General features: G+C 41.7%; 1 protein-coding gene across 2 annotated transcripts in view; it reads left to right on the top strand.

The window, feature by feature from the left end:
• Positions 1-15,701, top strand: part of Btaf1 (B-TFIID TATA-box binding protein associated factor 1) — a 94,736-nt gene extending 79,035 nt beyond the window's left edge. The window contains exons 34-38 of one of the 2 annotated variants that reach the window (XM_057777644.1): positions 524-676; positions 1,582-1,793; positions 11,208-11,367; positions 11,663-11,833; positions 13,953-15,701. In XM_057777644.1, the coding sequence (XP_057633627.1) occupies positions 524-676; positions 1,582-1,793; positions 11,208-11,367; positions 11,663-11,833; positions 13,953-14,096 (840 nt within the window). In that variant the 3' untranslated portion in view covers positions 14,097-15,701. Of the gene's footprint in view, positions 1-523; positions 677-1,581; positions 1,794-11,207; positions 11,368-11,662; positions 11,834-13,952 lie in introns of those variants that run through there. The other variant, XM_057777645.1, reaches the window with a different exon arrangement.
• Positions 15,702-15,962: the final 261 nt, after the last annotated feature.

Genomic DNA, 15,962 nt, shown 5'->3' with positions numbered 1-15,962 from the left:
TTTCTGGTATATGGACATGCAGACAGAACACTGTATACATAAATCTCAGAGATTCACCTGCCTCTGCCTCCCAAGTGTTGGAATTCAGGGCGGGTGCCGCTACCACCACCCAGCTGGGTATCTTTCTAGATTGCTCCCTCCTTTCTGAGAATCTGTTCCTGAGTCTCAAAGTTTGCTGTAGGCTTATCTGACTAGGACATCCCTGTATCCTTCTCCTGTACACTGAATTACTATGCTCACTGGACTTTTAAAAAAGAAAAAAGGTTAAAATTATTTGTTTACTTATTTGTTTGTGTTTTAATGTGGGTTCTGGGGATCTGAAGTCTGGTCCTCATGCATGTGGTGTGACAAAATGGTTTGTGGGCTGAACTGACCTGCCCAGCTCTGAACTGGTTCCTGAGCACTGAATGGGCATTTTCTAGACAAATGGAATAGCAAAGAGAGGATAGAAAAATAAAAACAATTGTGGTATGAAAAAGATGGAGTTACGTAAGTTGTTGTTGTTGTTTTTCATCTTTTAAAGGCATTACAATATTTACGTAAACTGTGCAACCATCCAGCATTGGTCTTAACCCCTCAGCATCCAGAATTCAAGAGCACTACTGAAAAACTGGCTGTTCAGAATTCTTCACTTCATGATATTCAGCATGCCCCTAAACTCTCCGCTTTGAAACAGGTATGTCTATTTATAATAAAATAATAAATAAATAAATTATGATAGTAGAAAAATTTGCTGTTCCCAAAGATTATTGATATATTTACCATTTACTATATTTTAAATTTTGGCTTACTATTTTTTTTTAACCCCCCCTGGAACTCACAAGAGATCTGCCTGCCTCTGCTTCCAGAGTGTTGGGATTAAAGGCGTGTGCCACCACTGCCTGGCATTTTGTAATATTTTTTTTTCACATATAGTTAAATAGAGTACAGTAAAATTCAAGCATAGCTAGTTTTTTTTTATACAGCTTTAAAAAACATCACATGTCACTTTAACTGTGCGGTTCTGACATTACAGTGTTATACAGCAGTCACTGCCGTCCAGCACCCAAGTTCTCTATAACCCAAAACCACTGCCTACCCAGCAGTCCCCATCTTCCCTTTCCAATCCTTAACCTTTTCCTAGGATGACCTCTTTAACTATTTTATGCACATGGAATCCTACAGTGTGTGTTTTTAACTGGCTTTGTGGAGTCCTTGGCTGGTCTGGAATTTACTATTGTCGACCAGGCTGACCTCAAACTCACAGATCTGCCTACCTCTCTGAGTAGGCATATGTTACCATACAGGACCCCTTTTTATATTATTTGCCTTTTCATTTAAAGAAGTTACTTTATAGCTTTTGTGTGGGACATCTTTGTCACTGCCTTGAATGAACATTTACTAAAGGTCTAGTGGTTGTGGGAGTCCATAGGGGAAACAGGCTGAGTGCTCGGTAGTTTTAGCCCAACTTCTAACGGGCAAATGGGTGACAAATAAGTTTAGCCTTTTTTTCCCATAGAAATAGTTGCAGGAGAAAGTAGTTGTGGTAGCAAATATTTGTTGTCTACTTCCAAATAGCTGTGAAATGTTTTCTTCCCCCAGTTGCTGTTGGATTGTGGTTTGGGAAACGGCAGCACTTCAGACAGTGGCACAGAGTCTGTGGTGGCCCAACACAGAATACTGATCTTCTGTCAGCTAAAAAGCATGCTTGATATAGTCGAGCATGACCTGCTAAAGCCTCACCTACCCTCTGTCACTTATTTGAGACTAGATGGCAGCATACCTCCTGGACAGAGGCATTCCATTGTTTCCCGGTAAGTAGCTCCCCAGCTGTTAATAGAAGACAAGATTAGTGTATTTGTTATTACTTATGTAGGTGTTTGCTTCAAAAAAATCTTTTCATTGGGTAATACCTGCATGTCTGTTACTGGGTAACCCAGTCCAAATAAATGTCCTGTGGATACAGAACTACGGAAGGACTGTGATGACGCAAGTGATCACACCAGGAAGCACCTGGAAGAGCAGAGTGGAGATCTGAGATAATGAGTTTTTTTCTTCCCGGTTTTTAGGGTTTAGGGTGGAAGCAAGCAAACAGATAGCTTTGCTGAGATCCCTGTCCTAGTTATTGTTTCTCTGCTCAAAACAAAATGTGTGTTCTACAAACTCTGCCTAAAATACATCCTTGGAGTCAAGATTCTGACAAACCAGATTCCTATTTGGGATTCAGTCCCAAACCTCAAATGCTCTTCTGTTGTATTTTAGACAGGGTCTTGTCAAATCCAGAGCTCATCAGTAAGACTAGTCTTGGTAGCCGAATTACTCCAGGGACTCCATCTCAACCTTCCAAGACTGGAATTAAAGGCATTCTGCATGTCAATGTGGCATTTATGTAGGCTCTAGGGATCTGAACTCTGTGCTCTTGTGTGTGTGCTTTATCCACTGAGCCATCACCCCAGCCTCTTGTTATTTGTCTTAATGACTGACTGTTCTGAGAATCCATGTAGTTTTAATTTTGATTTCCTTGACAGCTAGTGATGTTACATGTCTATCTTGTTTTGTTCCATATATTTAATGACCCATTCTGTTGGTATCTTCAAGAATTGTGTGTTCATTTCATTAGCCCATTTATTGATTGGGTTGTTTGATTTCTTGGTATTTAGTTTGTGTTCATTGTATATTGTACATATTAATCTTCTATAAAGATGAATGAAATGAAATGAATGTTATTTATGCCCTGGCAATGCTGAAGCATGCACGGGCAGCCCGTATTTGGTGGTTCTGTTGAACTTGTCCATATTGGACTGACCAAAGACTTTTTCCCCATTCTGTAAGCTGTCTTCATTTGATTGTGTTTCCTTGCTGTAGATTTTTAATTACGTGTGATCCTATTTGCCAGTTCTTGGTTTTACTTTATGATTGGAATCCATATTTAGGAATTCCTTGACTATGACTATATCCTAAGTAGTTTGCCTATTTTTGCTTCTTACAGTTGGAAAATTTCAGTTCTTATAGTTTCTGATCTCTTAGAATTGATTCTTGTACAGGGTGATAGGGATCTAGCTGTGGAGATTTGTTTTTACAGTTCTGTCAGTTGAAAAAGAACTGTCTTTATTCAAGTGTATTTTGGCATTTTGTTGACATTATGGTTGCTGTGGCTACATGAGTTTGCATCTAGAGCCTTTGTTTTATTGCATTATTTGTGGTGTCTGTGCCCTTGAAATAGCTTTTACTGTGGAGATGTAATTGAAATCGGCTATGATGACACCTCTCATTGTTCTTGTTTCGCTCAGGATGGCACTGGCTTATCCAAGGTCTTCTGTACTCAATATGAATAGGATTTTCTTTTTTTCTTTTTTGTGAAGAGTTGTTGAAATCAATTTGTTTTGATGTTTGAGACAGGGTTTACTTTGTAGTCCTGGCTCTCATAGAACTCACCCTGTAAACCAGACTGGCTTCAAACTCAGAGATCCACCTGTCTCTGCCTTCTGAGTGCTGGGATTATAGATATGTGCTACCATGCCCAGCTTGTTGAAATATTTTATTAATTCTTTGAGAATTTCATAATTTTATTTTTATCATATTCACCCTTTCCCCACGTCCTTCCAGATCTACTCTCCTGTTCCATTCCGTCCCGACTTTGTGTCATTATTTATTAATCCTATTAGTGCCATCTATATACTCCAGCACAGTTGTCAGAGGTTGGATGAGGTTTGCCTTGAATCTGTAGATTGCTTTTGGTAGTACAGCCCTTCTCACAGTATTCTAAACTGGGCATAGAGGTCTTTCATCTTCAAGTGTCTTTTTTCAATTTCTTTTTCTCAGTTTTTAAAATTTTTCATTGTTGGCTTGGCATGGTGGCACAAATTTTTAATCCTAGTACCTGGGGGGAAGAAGCAAATATATCTCTGAGTTCAAGGACAGCCTGGTCTATGTATCAAGTTCTAGGACAGACAGACAACTACATAGAGAGACACTGTCTTCATAAACAAAAAATTTTCTTTGTAGAAATCTTTCATTTCTTAGGTTAGGTTTCTTCTAAGACCTTTTCTATTTATTTCTCAGCATGTTTATTGCTGGTATATAGGAAAGATACTAATTTGAATGGTAGATTTTGAATTGGTACTTTGCTAAAAGTTTACTTGATCTGGGTTTTCTGATGGAATCTTTAGAACTCTCTCTCTTTCCCTCTCCCTCTCTTCCCCTCCCACTCTGTGTGTGTGAATACACACACGTGTGCATGTGCTTGTTGCTGTAGGAACATTGTGGAAGCTATAAGTTGTTGTTGGAATTGTCTTTTTTATTTTACTCTGAGAGACAGTCTCACTGAACCTGCAACTCACTGTTGAGGCTAGATCAGCTGGCCAGCTGCCAGGACTAATTTGTTGTTGACGTGCCTATCTTTTATGTGGGTGCTGAAGATTTGAATTCAGGTCCACAACAAACACTTTAACTACTAAGCCAAAAACCTTGCCTGACTTTTTTCCTATTTGCATCCTCCTTTTCCCTCTTGTCTCACTGCTTTTTCAGTGTTGATTAGAGAGAATTTGGACCCTTTTCTTATTCTAGGTTTTAGAAGAAATGCTCTCTGTTTTCTCCCATTTAGTATAATGCCTGTCATATACAGCCTTTGTTACGTTGAGATGTGTTCCTTTTATTCCTAATTTCTTCTGGGTTTTGTCATGAAGGAATTGAGGATTTTTTTTTTTTGAGTCCCTCTTCATCTATTGGTATAATTATGTGATTTCTATCCTTGAGTCTGTTTATGTGATAAACTACATCCATTGTTTTACATATGTTAAGCCAACCCCTGGAATGAAGCCATCTTTTTGATGTGTTTTAAATTTGAATTGCAAGTATTTAGTTGGGAATTTTTGCATCTTAAGTTCATCATGGAGAGTATAATTTTCTGTTTTTGATTATTAACTTTTGATATCAGAAGAATACTGGCTTTATAAAAGGCTGGCAGTACTGGGCTGTGGTACACACCTTTAATCCCAGTACTTTTTGGGAGGCAGAGGCAGGCGGATCTCTGTGAGTTCAAGGACACATAGGGCTGTTGCATGGAGAAACCCTGTCTCAAAAAGTAAACAAACAGCCGGGCGGTGGTGGCGCACGCCTTTAATCCCAGCACTCGGGAGGCAGAGGCAGGCGGATCTCTGTGAGTTTGAGACCAGCCTGGTCTACAAGAGCTAGTTCCAGGACAGGCTCCAAAACCACAGAGAAACCCTGTCTCGAAAAACCAAAAAAAAAAAAAAAAAAGTAAACAAACAGAAAAAAACATGTTGGGTAGCAATTATTTGCTTTCTGTTTTAAATTAGCTTGATGACTGTTGGCAATTGGTTCTTATTTGACTGTCTAGTAGAGTTCAGCTTTTTTAGTTGGAATATTTTTTATTACTTATATATTTATGTTGTTTATAGCCACTTAGTTGATTTCAGTGGGTTTGTCTAGAAACATCATTTCTTTTAATTTCTCAAATTATTAGAATATAGATTTTTTTTGTTGTTGTTTTTTTTGTTTTTCGAGACAAGGTTTCTCTGTGGCTTTGGAACCTGTCCTGGAACTAGCTCTTGTAGACCAGGCTGGTCTCGAACTCACAGAGATCCACCTGCCTCTGCCTCCCAAGTGCTGGGATTAAAGGCGTGCGCCACCACCGCCCGGCTTAGAATATAGATTTTAAGGTGTATCCTAATCTAAATTTTGTTGTTATCCATGTCTTTTTAAGCTCTGATTTGGTTAATTTCAATGTTTTGATAGCTTGACTGTTGACCTTGTACCTCTTCAGAGAACCATCTTTTCTCATTGATTTTTGTTGTTGTTTTAGTTTTCTGTTTTAACCTTGGAGGTGAGAGGACAACTTCTGGAGTCAGTCTGTCCTTCTGCCATGCCTGTGCTTGCTGAGCCGTCTCGCTTGCTCTGGAGTTCACTCCACGCTCTTCCCTCTCAGCACTGCTCTCATTGTGCCTCAGGTTCCTGTTGTCATTGGACTCCAGACATTTACAGTTTCCTCTCTTATTTCTTTTTTCTTTTTTTTTTTTTTTTTTGGTTTTTCGAGACAGGGTTTCTCTGTAGCTTTGGAGCCTGTCCTGGAACTCCCTTTGTAGACCAGGCTGGCCTCGAACTCACAGAGATCCGCCTGCCTCTGTCTCCCGAGTGCCCCTCTTATTTCTTGTTCACATGTGTCTGTTTTTCCTCCTGTGTTGGCTGGCTGTTGGTGATAGTTGGTATTAACGTCGCTCACTGTTGCTGTGTGGAGGCTGACCTGTCTTCCTTCAGTAGTGCTTGTTTATGGAATGAGTGCCTGTGTACTGTGGTGTTTCTTCCTTGCAGTTTTGATGCTTTCCTTCTTGTTTGGCATTCTAACTGCCTCCTGGATCTGGGTGTTCATTTCTTTTCCTAGATTTGGGGAGCTTTCCACCATGATTTTCCAGAGAGTATTAACTTGATGCTGTAGTAAATCTGGTCTTTAGTGGTGTTCGTAGACCTCATGTTCCGTTTACACCCTGATTATCTTTCTCGGGGTCTGGATTTTTCTTCTCCTGTCCTTGATATTATGACTTTAGCTTCCTTTGTTCTATGAGGCCTTTTACTGAGTTTTTCATTTGACTTATCTTTTCATTTCTGAATATTCAATTTGGGGCTGATGAGATGGCTCAGCTTTACAAACCTGGTGACCTAATTTCAATCCTTTGAACCCATTGATGGGGGAGAGTCTTCTGTTTTGTGTTAATTTCATTGGTTAAATAAAGAGACTGCCTTGGCTCTTTAATAGGACAGAAAATTAGGTAGGCAGAGTAGACTGAACAGAATGCTGGGAGAAAGAAGCCGAGTCAGGCTTCTCCCACCTGACACAGACGCAGGTTAAGATCCTTCTGGGGGCTGGAGAGATGGCTCAGAGGTTAAGAGCATTGCCTGCTCTTCCAAAGGTCCTGAGTTCAATTCCCAGCAACCACATGGTGGCTCACAACCATCTGTAATGGGGTCTGGTGCCTTCTCTGGCCTGCAGGCATACACACAGACAGAATATTGTATACATAATAAATAAATAAATATTTAAAAAAAAAAAAAGATCCTTCTGGTAAGCCACCACCTTGTGGTGCTACACAGGATATTAGAAATGGGTTAGATCAATATGTAAGAGCTAGCCAATAAGAGGTAATGGGCCAAGCAGTGTTTAAAAGAATACAGTTTCCGTGTAATTATTTCAGGTAAAGCTAGCCGGGTGGCGGGACGCAGGACGCAGCCCCGCCGCTCCTACTACAACCCACTTCTTTAGTGTTTCTATTTTCTTAATAAATTCCTGCTTCATATCCTATATTGGCTTCCTCATTTCAATAGTTTCCTTTTTTAATATATTTAGAAGTTCATTTGTATCCTTTTTAATCTCTTTAAATATAGTTGGAGGCCGCTCATTCGTTTCCCGACCACCCAGACCCAAAAAAATCACACAGAAACTGTATTAATTAAACCACTGCTTGGCCAATCACTTAGACGTATTGCTAGCTAGCTCTTATATCCTAAATTAACCCATTTCTATTATTTTTATTTACCACGAGGCTCTTGGTTTACCAGTACTGGCGTGCGGGTTCTCTGGTGGCTACAGGGCCTCTCTCTTGACTCTGCCTTCTTTTCTCCCAGCATTCAACTTAGTTTTCCCACTTAGCTCTATTCTGCACTGCTATAGGACTGAAGCAGCTTTATTCATTCACAAAACACATTCATAACATACAGGGGGGGAGAATCCCACATCAATTAAACATTATTAATTTTTTTTCCCTTGAGTCTTTTTGATTTCTTTTTGTTTTAGAAGGGAAACTTTATGGGCTGGAGAGATGGCTCAGAAGTTAAGAGCACTGGCTGCTGTTCCAGAGGACCTGGGTTCGATTCCCAGCATCCACATGGCTATTCACTACTGTCTGTAGCCCTCACACCAGTGAACATAAAATAAAGTTAAATAAATTATTTAAAAAAAACCAAAACAAAAACAAGGGAAACTTTCCTAGAACAGATCATGGGCTATGCCACTGAGTAAAACATCCAAGAGAAGAAATAACTAACATTCTAAAACAGGAATTGTATTTTTAGCCTGATTCATTATTTATTTATTATTTTTCAAGACAGGGTTTCTCTATGTAGCTTTGGATCCTGTCCTAGAATTTGCTCTGTAGACCAGGTTGGAAATGAACTCACAGAGATTCTCCTGCCTCTGCCTCCCAAGTGCTGGGACTAAAGGTGTGAGCCACCACCACCCAGCTAAGTCTTGGATTTCATCTGATTCGTTCTCATTGGTATCTTGAATTTTTTCATTATTCTTGATTTTCTTTGGTTAGGGCTTGCACATCTAGGGTTTTTTCATCGGTTGGTCCCCCCACCCCCACCTCCACCATGTGTTCTTTCTGCTCAAGTATTGCAATGTTCCGCTTGGACTGGCTTACGTGGAGCTGAGAGTATTAACTGCAGAAGCAGCCATGGCTACTTGCTAGTCATTTAAAAAGTCATCGTTTTTAACTTAGGAAACTGTTGGCATAACAAAGAACAGTAGTACAGTGATGTTTAGTTGCTAACATTTGAAAGGGAAGTAGGCTACCTTGTCATAGGGGCTAGTATTGATCAGCTGGGGAAAATCAGGGAAAGGTAGATAGAAGGGGGTTTGGAATATTAGGATCTACGGAGCATACTAGGTTAGTAAAGAAGTAGAAGGAGGAGGGAGTAGTCAAGTGGTTAAGAGCCCTTCCTGCTCTTTTAGAAGACTCAGGTTCTATTCCAGGCACCCACATGGTGGCTCACAACTGCTCACAATTCCAGTTCCAGGGGAATCCAGTACTGTCTTCTGGCTTCCTGGTGTATTAAGCATGCATGCAGGCCAAACACTCACACATGAAAACAGACAGTTTAGAGGGAACAGAGGGGTATAAGGAAGGAATGAAAGGGAGCACTGAGGAAAATGGATGCACAGAGAGGGTGTGAAGAGACATGCAGTGTGAACATAAGACCTAACTGAGCAATCAAACAAAAGAAAGAACATTTAGAGATATTTACGTAAAGTTTAGGTTTGTTGGGCCAGGTAAACTAGATTTTAAAATATGTAGCAAAATCAAATCAGGCATGCCTAAAGTTCCTGTACTTGGAACGTGAGTCAGGAGTTCCAGGCAGTCTTTGAGACCAGCCTGGGATACAGGAGAAACCTGGTTAGAAGGAGGGATGGGAGTGGGAGAACGTATCAGTCAACATTCTTTCTTCCTTATTAGAAGGGTTTTGAATTCCTCTTCTCCCTGTTCTTTGTAGCAGATGATGATAGGGGAGGTGCCGTTGGTGGCTCCATTTTAAGTCAGAATTGTGTGTCTGAGTGTCTGTGAGGATTCAGAACAAGTGAGTTTTTGGGTTGCGTTTTGCTTAATGGCCAGTTGCTGTTAGCCGCCTCTTCCTTGGTCTTTCCCCAGCCCCCAGCATGGAGTGTGGAAATTTCCCCATTATGTTCCATATGTTCTGGAGATAAGTCCAAGGTACAGAAAGTGCCCGTGACTTTGCTATTTATCCTTTTGGCAAGGGTCCTGGCTGCCTCCGTCAGCATCTGCTTCTATAGTCTCTACCCAGTTTCAGATCTGGCCAGTTCTTTTCTCATCAGGTGATGTGAGAGTGTCCTCATTTCATGCAGAGGCTTAGAGACTCTCAGCTTCAGCTTCCTCCTGGCTGTTGTTGGAGCCGCCCCGCAAAGGTCCTGCTCACCTCAGCCCAAGCACAGGGCATGAGGCGGCCCCACCCAGCGTGCTCCTGTGCTAAGCGCTCACCTGGCTTATTTAGTCCCTTTGTTTTCAGTTACTACGTTTTGTAGGAGAGGATGATTGTCTCTTTGTTGTTTACTTTACTTATTTATTGGTTTTTTGACTCAGGGTTTCTCTGTAGTTTGGGAGCCTGTCCTGGAGCTTGCATTGTAGACCAGAACTGGCCTTGAACTCAGATCCCCCTGTCTCTGCCTCTGCTTTAATCCCTGTGCTGGGATTAAAGGCATGTGCTGCCACCACCCAACGAAGGTTATTATTTATTATTTGTTTCTTCACAGTGGGTCACACTGAAGGAGCTTCTAATTTGCCATCTTACCCAGAAATGTGGCTGCTACTTTTATTGTTAGTAATAATTGTCCTTTTTCCTAGAGACTACTAGATGTCCCTATGAATATCTTGTAGAGTACAGCTGTCCTGGATGGTGGCTCTACCTCCCTGGACGATGCAGAGTGCTCCACTCATCTGCCTCCACACTTTAAAGTCCATAGTCGGGGTTTTTAGTTCAAACATCTACAATTTTATAACCTGCTCTGTATCTGATATAAAGTACAACCTTTTTAGCCTTATTCTGTTTATGAAATTTCTGATAAGCTTTAGAATGAATTCTTTCTACTATAGATTGGCATTCATGCATACATATATGTGTGCATATATATATATGTTGTTATATTAAAATATGTAATAGTTCAAGAATACAGTTGATGTTGGAGAAGTCGGGGCAGGAGCTTTGAGGTAGTTGGTCACATTGCATCTGTAATCAAGAAGCAGAGAACGATGAGTGCAGGATCATCTGCCTGATTTTCCCTTTTCCTTTAGTCCAGTGAGCCTCCCTGTGGGATGGACCACCCACATTTTGGGCTGTTATTCCCACCTCTATTAACCTAACCTAGAAACTCACAGACAAAGCTATAGACTACAAATCTCATCACACTAACAGTGAGTTTAAGCATTATAGTATATTTGAAGGCTATTGTTGTCTTGGTGGAAAACTACTATCTATACCATGGCTGTGCTGGCTGGTTTATATCAACTTGAGACACAAGCTGGGTCATTTGGAAAAAGAAACCTCCTCTGAGAAAATGCCCCTACCAGATTGGCCCTGGGCTAGCCTGTAGTTCATTTTCTTCATTGATATGCGAGTGACCAGCTTGCTGTGGGCTGTTAGTCCTGGCTGCTGTAAGAAAGGAAGGCTGAGAAAGCCCAGTAGTGGTGAGCAGAACTCCTCCATGGCCTTGAGTTCCTGCGCTGACTTGTTTGGGTAATGCGCTGCTATCTGAGAGGTATGAGATGGAGTAAAACCCTTCTCCCCAAGTTGCTTTTGATCATGTGTTTTATCATAGCAGTAGAAGCCGTAACTAAGACAGAAGGTTTCTACAAGAGTAGTTTTATTAAAGGATCCTGAGTGAGAACTGTACTAACTCTACTTTTTGTTACTTACGTTTGTAGGTTTAACAATGACCCATCCATTGATGTTCTTTTACTTACAACTCATGTTGGTGGCCTAGGGCTTAACCTGACTGGTGCTGACACTGTGGTGTTTGTGGAACACGACTGGAACCCTATGCGAGATCTACAGGCCATGGACCGGGCCCATCGCATTGGGCAGGTAAGTCACCCAACACTCCACTAAAAGCTAGGCAGATACTAGGAAGACTGGATTCAAATTCTTTCTAGGGTGTTACGAAGTGCTGTGACTTTGGCCGTGTCATCCTCGTCTTCTGTGGTACCATTTCCACTACCACTTTCTGAGCTGAGAAAGCCTGGGTCACTGTCATCCTGAAAACAGTTTTAGGTCGTGGGACCAGACAAGACCCCAGTCGCAGTTAGTCTGATAAAAAGGGCTGGCCTGACAAGCCTGGGTTTATCAGTTTTCATTACAGTTAATTGTTTTTCTTATTCAGAAACGTGTGGTTAATGTGTATCGGCTGATAACCAGAGGAACACTAGAAGAGAAGATCATGGGCTTGCAGAAATTCAAGATGAACATAGCAAATACCGTTATTAGCCAAGAGAATTCTAGTTTACAGAGCATGGGGACGGATCAGCTTCTTGACTTGTTTACTCTGGATAAGGTAAGGAGCTCACTTAGCTTGCTCAGTCCTGGTGGTTGTCTGTGAGGTGCAAGCGCTCTGAAGCTCGCCAGGTGCTGTGCGGCAGCCTTCTGAGGTTGGGAGTAAAGCACTGAGAACAGTAATGTGTTCGCTTCAAGACAGTGTTTGTGTATATGTGCACAGGGCCTTTGGAGGCCTGAAGAGGGCATTGACCCTCTGGAACTGGAGTTACAATGTTCCTTGTAGACACCTGAGCCCTCCACAAGAGCATTACGCCTTTTGTTGTTGTTGTGTTTTGAGACAGGGTTTCTCTGTGTAATAGTCTTAGCTGTCCTGGAACTAACTCTGTAGACCAGGTTGGCCTCAAACTCACAGAGATCTGCCTGCCTCTGCCTCCCGAGTGCTGGATTAAAGGCGTGCGCCACCACCGCCCGGCTGCTTTATAACTCTTAACTAGTGCCAGCTCTCCAGGCTCTAACACTTTTTTTTTTTAAGTACATTTACTTCTGTGTAAGTGGGGCAGTTGTCACACATACACAGCACACTTGGTCAGAGCAGCTTCCTGGAGTTGACTCTCCTTCCACCGCCTGCCTTCTGGGGACATGACTCAGACTGTCAGGCTTGGTGGCAGTACCTCTGGCTACTGAGCCATTTTGTGAGCCAGTAGATAACTTTGGGCCACATAAATTTCTCCACACTAGATGTCTGAAGTCTCGGTCTTTGTATTGTCGCCAATATCTTGTCTCAAGGTTTCTTCCTTTGTGTTTTCCTTCTCAGGGCTCTTGTAATCTCTGGAGTCTGTGGAACTCAGGGGGTGTGTGTTTCTGGGCCATATCCTACTAATTGGCAACTTTAGGCAAATTAACTTCGGAGCAGCTACACCTATTACATGGTGTTAAGATAAAGTGAAATTATATCACACACAAAGAACAATACAGGCATTGAGAGCAGACTGTCAATAGATAGTAACGTTACTATTGTGGGGATTAAACTATTAATATATTAGATAACAACATAAAGATGTGCCGCAGCAGAGCATGGTGGCTGAGGCCTGTAATCCCAGCACTCACTCTGGAAGCTGAGACAGCCTGGGCCAAACAGCAAGACCCTCCCTACCCCCCTCCCTCCCTCATTTTATTGATGGGTTCATGAGACAAGGTCTTATGTATCTCAGACTAGCCGTGGATGACATTGATCTCCCGATTGTCCTGAGTGCTGGGATTACAGGTGTGCTGTGCTGTGCTCCCCCCCTCCCTCCCACCCCCCTCCCCCCTCCCTCCTCATTTTATTGATGGGTTCATGAGACAAGGTCTTATGTATCTCAGACTAGCCGTGGATGACATTGATCTCCCGATTGTCCTGAGTGCTGGGATTACAGGTGTGCCCCACTGTGCTGTGCTGGATGGGGTTCGACACAAACAGAGCTTGGAGTGTGGATCCCCTGAGCCTCTCTGGTCTTTTTCTATGGCTGGAGAGTGAAGTCAGGGTCTGGTGCACAGTAGGCACCCATTCTACCTCTGAGCTACAGCCTTTGACATCTTCTGTCTCTTCTTAAATTTTATTTTGAGACAGGATTTCTCTGCATAACCCTGACTTTCCTGACACTCACTCTGTGGACCAGGTTAGCTTTGAACTCACAGACATCCACCTGCATCTGCCTCTAAAAGTGCTGGGATTAAAGGCACATGCTGCCACCACCACCCAGTTTATTTTCTTTTTTGTCTGTCTGTCTCTCTGGTTGAGGTTTTGTTGTTGTTTGTTTGTTTTTGAGACAGTGTTTCTCTGTAGCTTTGGTTCCTGTCCTGGAACTAGCTCTTGTAGATCGGGCTGGCCTCGAACTCACAGAGATCCGCCTGCCTCTGCCTCCCGAGTGCTGGGATTAAAGGCGTGCGCCACCACCGCTCGGCTCTCTCTTTTTTTAGAAAAGATAATTTCTGAAGTTAATAACCTCATTTTAAGCCAGGCATTAGTGGCACATACTTTTAATCCTGCACTCAGGAGGTAAAGGCAGGGGGAGCTCTGAGCTCAAGGCCAGCCTGGTCTATATAGTAAGTTCCAGGACAGCCAGGACTGTATAACGAGACCCAGTCTCAAATAAACAAAAACTCATTTTTATTTTTATCTGTAAATGTTTCATTAGGATGGCAAAGCAGAAAAGGCTGACGGCTCTACTTCTGGGAAAGCGAGCATGAAATCAGTCCTTGAGAACCTGAGTGACCTCTGGGATGCCGAGCAGTATGATTCCGAGTACAACCTGGAGACTTTCATGCGCTCTCTCGAGTAACTGCTGCACGCTGCACACAACTGCTGCTAGTTCAGTTACATTCTGCTGATATTCAGCAATTCCTAAGTCTGTGGTGAACTTTAACTGAATGTATAAATAGATCTGAAGAATATTCAGCATAGTGCTGGCTCTTGTTTCACCGGGGAACAAGTTATTCTCAAATATTTGCACTGTATTAAATTTAAATGTTAATGTGAAAAGGTTTAAATTTTACATGCTGAATAGCTGCAGAGGGAGGAAGCGCCAGGTTTCCGTGTGCTACCTGGAGGTGCTCCTGTCGGGGCAGCCTCCTCTACAGTCACTTTGTCCACGAGGTCACCAGGGCCGTGGTGTCCGCGTGCATTTGTTTCTTTAAAATAGTACTTGTTTTTATAATTGATTACAAATAGGGCTTCTTTTGTATAAAAGCCTTAATGAGCCATACTTTTCAGAATTTCAGAATGACTTTAATATTAGTCACCCCTAGAATTCAGAATTTCAGAATGACTTTAATATTAGTCACCCCTAGAACATGAAAATGTTAAACAATGAATTGAACCAGGCCCTGTGGCAACCTTTGTATATTTAATGCAGATGCATATAGTGTTTTTCAAATCTTTATTAACATCATTTTGTTCACTTTTAAAGTATAATAACTATTCTAAATGCAGGTACTGGTATATTTAAGGCTATAATAACATCCTATTAGAGGGTGGGTTTTGTTTAATTTATCTAATGGCTAGGATATAGCCAAATTCAAAGGATAGATGTACTCGGTAGGTTTCGATCACATATATATATATATAAAGTATATATATATTTTGTAACTATGAACACAGTTTTCCAGACATAAATTTTACACTGCTTGGGCCGGGCGGTGGTGGCGCACGCCTTTAATCCCAGCACTTGGGAGGCAGAGGCAGGCGGATCTCTGTGAGTTCGAGACCAGCCTGGTCTACAAGAGCTAGTTCCAGGACAGGCTCCAAAACCACAGAGAAACCCTGTCTCGAAAAACCAAAAAAAAAAAAAAAAAAAAAAAAAAAAAAAAAAATTTTACACTGCTTACAATTCCAAGCCCTGTGGTGAGGCGATTTACTGTAGCAGAGCATGGCTGGCGGACAGGGAGGAACTGCTCTTCATACACAGCACACAAGGATATGCATATCTATATGCACAGTGTCCATCCCGCACCCAGTGTGTCTGGTTTGGGCACTAAAATCATGTAGTTATACCAGACAGCAATAATAATTGAGCACGGAGCTATTGAACTAGTGCAAGAACAGCTCAGCGGTGAGGGTGGGTAGCTGTGTACAGATATGCATGTATGTGTATGTATATAATTTTATAAATTTCCCACATAAGTTAATACATGCCTATGTATGCAACATGTGTGGATTATATTTGTATATATATGTACAGGTAATAACATCTTCAAGGTTTGTGTCTGGTCCTGTACCTAGGCATCAACTTAAAACCATCAGACCTCAATTGTACAATAACAAGGGTTTTGTTTAAAATAATTAAAATTCTACAGCACTTGGATATGAAGTTTGTCACACTTGAGTAGCCTTGACAACCATGCTGTAATACTGAACCTAGCATTCCACAAGAGAATAAATAGCAAATTGTAAAGCCTGTGCAATTGTGTGTTGTTTACAGCGGAGACTAAACCAGCCCAGATACGCAGGGTTTTGAAAGGCTACTCTTTCCATATCTGTGGCTTATATTCAAATTTAGTAGACCAAAAGGAAAACTCAGGATTTCCTGTAGATTATCCAGTACTTGAGTGGTTTTGTATTTGCTGTTTGCATATCTTCTAAAAGCAAGGGACAGTTTTATCATTGAAGAAATACTAAAAGAACAGAAGATTTCACACCAACATATTAA

This window comes from Chionomys nivalis, chromosome 8 (assembly GCF_950005125.1).
Source record: "Chionomys nivalis chromosome 8, mChiNiv1.1, whole genome shotgun sequence".
Classification (NCBI taxonomy): domain Eukaryota; kingdom Metazoa; phylum Chordata; class Mammalia; order Rodentia; family Cricetidae; genus Chionomys; species Chionomys nivalis.
This window is presented reverse-complemented; position numbering and strand designations above follow the sequence as displayed.